General features: G+C 62.8%; 2 protein-coding genes across 2 annotated transcripts in view; one reads left to right on the forward strand and one right to left on the reverse strand.

The window, feature by feature from the left end:
* Positions 1 to 1396: 1396 nt before the first annotated feature.
* On the reverse strand, positions 1397 to 2660 carry EMIHUDRAFT_95096 (hypothetical protein; the record flags this gene model as incomplete). Its single annotated transcript, XM_005794271.1, has 4 exons — positions 1397 to 1680; positions 1745 to 1856; positions 2342 to 2537; positions 2605 to 2660. The coding sequence occupies 4 exons, from the start codon at positions 2658 to 2660 to the stop codon at positions 1397 to 1399; spliced, it is 648 nt and encodes a 215-aa protein (XP_005794328.1).
* Positions 2661 to 5099: 2439 nt separating this feature from the next.
* The window catches only part of EMIHUDRAFT_447507 (hypothetical protein), a gene marked incomplete at both ends in the record, with an annotated part of 4666 nt that continues 3765 nt past the window's right edge, over positions 5100 to 6000 (forward strand). The window contains one exon of the mRNA XM_005794272.1: positions 5100 to 5549. Coding sequence (XP_005794329.1) covers positions 5100 to 5549 — 450 coding nt within the window. The remainder of the gene's footprint in view (positions 5550 to 6000) is intronic.

The raw sequence follows: 6000 nt of genomic DNA on the forward strand, positions 1-6000 counted from the left end.
GCGCCTCCGTCTGGGCATATCGGCTGCTCGGCAAGAGCAGTCTTTCCGGAAGATATCGACGATTTTCGAGAGCCACCCGCTTGGGAGCGATTGAGCGCGTCACGGAGGACTTCAGGTTACCCTTGAAGCTCCTCTGACGGTTCTCGCTCCCCATCGAGCTCTTCTTGCCGTACGGCTCTTCCTGTTGCCGGCACAGAGCTCCGTGCCAGCCGTCCAACGTGATAGGAACGAGTGTATCGCTTCGACGGATCGATCGACCGTGCTTGTTATCAAGACCGATGTGACGTACACAGTGACACATCAGACGACACATATTCTCCCACCCGCCGGGTCGCAAAACGCTCTCGACGAGAGCCACAAGAAGGCGTCCGCACAGCAAGCCGCTCGTCGGACAGGCGTGCTCGCTTGATGTCGGCGAGCGCATTGCGCACGCTTTGAACGGTGGCGAAGCCAAAAACACCGATGGTGGCCGTTCGCCGGCGTATGCGGCGGCGATCGGTCCCTAACCTGTCGCCCGCGGTCCCTAACCCAAAAGTGGTCCTTCGCGCTTTGGTCCCTAACCAAAAAAGCACGATTCTGAAGTTGGGCCCTCAGACTGCCAGCGACAAGCTGGAGGCAGGTCGCTAGACTGAGATGAGACCGCCAGTGGATGTGGGAGTCCACCGCGCACCGCGCTGCGAGCCTGTCGTGTCCCTTGTCAGGAGCAGGAGAGCCCCACCTGTCCCCCTGATCGTTCTTCCAAAATCCTGCTCGTGCAGGTGGGGACCCTGTCCTCGTCCCATCCCTCGTTTGGCGTGTCTGTTTTCTTTCTTTCTTTCTTATGTCGGAATTGTCGGAGAATAGCGACTAGCACACCTCTGTCGAGTCCCAGAAACCCGAGGAGTCACACAGTCCACCTGTGTGATGCACGCCCTGCGAGCGGGGCGGGGTGCGCACTGTCATCCCTCTGTGTTCGTGTGCGTCGCCCATCTCTCCCTGGAGATGACTGCTCTATTTATTTAAAAAAACTGGGAAAGAACTTTTTTTCGGAAAGAACCGTGTTTAATTTTTGGCCCTTTCCAAGGCACCCCCCAGGGCTAGGGCTCCTGCAACGGACCATCGGTGCTTGCAGAGCGAGGGCCGAGGCATCTTGGTTCAAGAGGCGCTCCGGACACACCTGAACAAACAGATGTGCCTGCAACCATCTGGCCCGCTGGGTGCGCTAGGACTTAGCTCCCCGGCCCTAAATGTGCGGCTACTGACTGTGCACTCCAAGTGCTCCAAGTGCCCCCCGATTGGTGTCCAGTCCGAGCCTGGCTGTTCTTTTCGCCTTCCTACTTACTTACTTCCGTACCTCGCTAGTTAGTTGCCACGCAAATGGCATTGCGCGCCCGCCCTGGCGTGGGAGGAGCGCTCTTCAGCGGACCACCACGCCATCCGTGGTCACCGTCTCTGTGTTGGCCCCCGAGGTCAGTACGCTGCGGTCCTTGTCCACGTCAGTGGGCCAGATCCACTGCGTCAAGATGAACTTCTCGTCCACTGCCGGGATCGACGCGTGCGTCATCTCGTCGCAAAGGAAGGTCTGGCGGGCGTCGCGCCGCGGAAAGCCTCTCCAAACCGGCTGGCCATCGGCCGGGGGGCGGATCGTAGGGAAGAAGACCACGGCCATGCCCGAACGCGGCTGAAAGCGCACGTACTCGCCTACGCGCGGGGAGGCGTCCATTGGCGCGGCAGCCTCCGGCCACGATCGGAGGGCCGTGTCCACCTGTTGGATTCTTGAGGGATGATCCCCATCGGCTCCTGTTCGTGTTCATGGGCCTGTGCTTGTAGAAGGCGGTGCCCCCGCCATCGCCAACGTTGTTGAGGTAGACAAACACCTGCTCGAGCACGTCCGATTCGCGCCACAGATACAAGAAACGGGTCGGGGAGATGGGAAATTGCTATGGGCGCCGTCAGCTCGCGATTGGGAGCTGATGGTTGCTTGCCGCTAAACGTGACGACGTGCTCGGCCTTTGCCCCGTACATCGCCTAGGACTCTTGCGTGTTGGATCGGTGCACGACGTCGCCGGGGGGGCAGGCAAGGCTGTGCCTGGTAGTCGTTGTGTGGAGCAAAGTAGTCTCCTTTTCGATACCGGATGATCTTGATCGATTCCATGTTTTCAACGCGATGGTGAGTGAGTCGTGCCATCTTCTCCTACCATTCAAAGGCGCCGCTCCGCGCTACAAGTCACTGAGTGAACCACGACCCTGGCGCTGCGCCTGGAGCGGCCGCGTCTCCACCTAATGCACGGTTGGCTTGAGGTCTTGCAGAAGAGGCAGGGCTGCACGAGAGGGGCGGAGGTCCAACCTTGCTGACTCGCACGTGCTGCGATTGGCGCCCAAACGTTGGCCTCGCAAAGCCGGACCGCGAGGCGCGCAGCTCGCGCTTCGCCTGAAGAAGAGATGAAGGGTGCTGGGAGGCGTGCCAGTGCGTGCCGCCTGCGGGGTTGCAGCATGCCTTGGCCATCAGTTTGGAGCACTCGTCGGGCGAAAGGAAATCGCGGACCACAAAGAGAGGCCTACACGTGCACGCGTTGGGCCTGTGCTTTCGGGGCGCCTGGCAATAGTACGCCGTGTGTAGCGCACCCGCCCGATTTTGACAGGTGGACCAGCTGCAATCCCGGGTAATCGAGGTTGATCATAGCCGACACGTGGCGTGAGAAGGGTGTGGCATTCACAAGCGGCAGGCTTGGATACTCATGTACTGGCCCTCGACCTCGGGTAGCCCAGCTCTCCATCGGGATCATATCGGGTCTTTCACACGGCTGGTGGGAGAGGGATCGCGACCTGCAGCACCGGCACGAACGAGTGCTGCGAGGGCAAACTACTTCTTCGTGCGTCCTGGTAAAATAACGCTTTGCGCTCCAAGTGCTCCTCAGCGGAGCTGGGAATAGGACCGCCGCAAGCGGCGTGGCGTGGAGCGGTTGAGCATCCCTCCGGGGGCCCCTCTGCGCCGGGGAGGCGTTGTTGGAGGCTAGGACGCAAGCGCCCGTCGCCCTTTTCAATCAAACTCGGGGCCCACTCACTCCGTCCGCTGTATGTATGTATATACGCTCCGACCCGAATTTGGAGGGCCTAAAAGTTTAAGGTGTTGCTGCGCAAAAGGGGTCGGACACAGGGCGCAGCTCATGCTAAGAGCCAAATAGGGGAGCTAGACAGAACGACTACCCTGTCCCGTTATTGCGTACACCAACACCACAAAAGCTCTCTCTCTCCTGTCCTCACTCAGGGGGTCACAACTACCGAGTCCCTCGACTAGCTCGTAGCTGCCACGTTGCCCCGACCGAGAGCGGATCTCCTCCTGCATCGCAAGGAGGGTGGCCAAGGCTAAAGTCTTGCCGGAGCCGCCGGGTTGACGCTTGGAGAAGGTCGCCCTTGCACTTGTACTTGTAGAGATGCTCGAGGGGGTGCTTTGTGGGGCGGTGCGCAGCCAGGCCAGCAGTGAGGGGAGGCGCACCCTCACTCTCCTCGGTCGCAGAGCTCGTCGGAGGCTGCGGCACGACGGGAGGGTCGCGACAGCAGTCCTCGGGCGAGCCGACGCGCATGTCCAACCAGCGCTGGGACTCGTTGTGACGGCAGACGCCGGCTGCCTCTCCAACCGCTTCTGCAGCGTCCTTCTTTGCCCGGTGCATGGGCTCGATCCGATTCCGCAGCGTGTCGGTCCCCAGCGGCGGTGCTGCGCGGGAGGCGGCCGCGAGCACGCTGGGCTCGATCAGCGGCTTTCCCTCAGTTGCGCCGAAAGCGCGGATTTGGCGGACGTTCTTGGTTTCAATTTTACGGATGTCTGTTCACCAGCTGAAGCGTGAAGGCTTGCACCCGTCCACGGCCGACATCGTCGGATTTGCGCACGGTATTCGGATTTTCTATTTGCTCGTGTGGGGGTTTATCCGAGATTTGTCAATGGCACATGCACATGCACATGCACATGTCCATGTATGTTGTACATGTACCGCGTCTGCGTGCAACGCGGGCGCCTTGCGGGCAGAGCCCACCCTTTTGCCTTTTTTTTGCGCGGTCAAAATTGGAAACCCCACGACACGGTGACATAGTGACAGGAGCAGCACCAGCCGCAGAGGCGCCTAACAGCCCCGGTCGCGCAAAACCGGAGGACCCCCTCCGCAGAGAGAGAAGGAGCGAAAAAGCCAGGCAGCGCGCCCGAAAAAGAAAACGCGGGAGGCGGCGCCCAGCGGCAGCGCCGAGGGGGCGCGAAGCGTGGACGAGGGCAGAGGTTGCCGCCCTCCCGATCCGCGCAAAAAAGAGAAGGGTGTGGGAGGCGGTCGGCTCGGACCTACTCGACGGATACTTCCTGCGCATAGGCGCATAGCAACGGAGGACATTCAAAAAGACTACTGGCGCCTGCTGACAGACACAGAAGCGTATCCGCGGGAATGGAATGACTGGATTGCGATGCTAGCGATGAAGCCGGGGGAGGACCCGAATCAAGCTGCTGTACGACGGCCCCGGCATCGCCTTCCCAGGCTTAGCTAGACTGACTGAGAGATATTGTGCACATGGTTGGTCTCTACAATATATACACTGACACTGAACCTCCCAGAGCTCGTCCCGGTCCGTCACGGCCATCCTCGGCCTCCGGAGGGCCCCCGGCCGCGGCGCGGTGCGGCGGCGTCACAAATCCGACCACAGTGCACAGAGCAACCGGGACGCGGTCGGGCGATCCGAGGGCGAGGCCCAACAGGCGTATGCATTGTCTATCCACCTATCAACAGGCGCCTGCGGCACCGTGCTCAGGAGCTGCTGCTCCAACCTGTCCACACTTTCGTACAGCTAAGTACTCGAGTTTGAGAGCGTGCAAGAAGAAAGAAAAACGCCGGGCCCCTGCTCTCCCTGCCCTGGGGCGCGAACTCCAAAGGCACCCGCCGTTGCCGATGGAGGCGTTCGCATTCGACGGCGGCAGGTCGCGAGCGGCGCGCACGGCGGCGGTGCCGCCCGCCGCCTCGCTGCCGTCGCCTCGCCGCGAGGCCGCCCCCGCCGCCGCCGCCGTCGCCACCGCCCCCGCCGCCGCAGCCGCCGCTGCGACTGCAGCCGCGCCCGCGGCCGATGGCGCCTCGAAGATCCGCCAAATGGGCGGGAACGCCGCGCTGCGGATCTGCTCCGACCAGGTGGTCGTCGACCTGCGCTCGGCGCTCAAGGAGCTCGTTGAGAACGCCCTCGATGCGGGGGCGACAAAGCTGGAGGTGCGCCTCAAGGAGCACGGCGCCGAGATGCTGGAGGTGACCGACAACGGGCGCGGCATCTCGTGCGAGAACCTGGACGGGGTGGCCCGCCGCCACCACACCTCCAAGCTGCGCGAGTTTGACGACCTCGGCCGCCTGCGATCCTTTGGCTTTCGCGGCGAGGCCCTCTCGTCGCTCGCGGCGCTCTCGAGCCTCTCCGTCGCCACGCGGACCGAAGACGACGCGGTCGGCACCTCGCTCTCGTTTGGTCGGGACGGCGAGATCAGCGCGAGGTCGAAGGTGGCGCGCGACGTCGGCACGACGGTCTGCGTCGCCCGCCTCTTTGAGCCCTTTGCTGTCCGGCGGCGCGAGGCGAGCGGGGACCTGCCACGCGCACAGAGAGACCTACACGCACGGACACGCACGCGCAGACGCGCGCAGACAACGACGTACTCGCCCCTCCCCACACCACACACACTTCTCGTGGGACGGCTGCTTGTTCACACCCCTCCTGTTTTGCATTCACAGCTCGTGCGGACGGCGCAGCTCGAGATGCGGAAGATGCTCGCGGCACTGCAGGCCTCCCTCCCTCCCTCCCTCCCTCCCTCCCTCCCTCCCTCCCTCCCTCCCTCCCTCCCTCCCTCCCTCCCTCTACCACTCACTCACTCACTCACTCGGAGGATGCTCGCGGCCCTGCAGGCGTACGCGCTCGTCTGCACGGCTGTCCGCTTCTCGTGCGTCAGCCTCTCGGCGAAGACGGGCCGCCAGTCGCTGCTGCAGACCGAGGGCGGAGCCGCGGGGATGCGAG

Source organism: Emiliania huxleyi (genome assembly GCF_000372725.1).
Source record: "Emiliania huxleyi CCMP1516 unplaced genomic scaffold EMIHUscaffold_1, whole genome shotgun sequence".
NCBI classification, from domain to species: domain Eukaryota; phylum Haptophyta; order Isochrysidales; family Noelaerhabdaceae; genus Emiliania; species Emiliania huxleyi.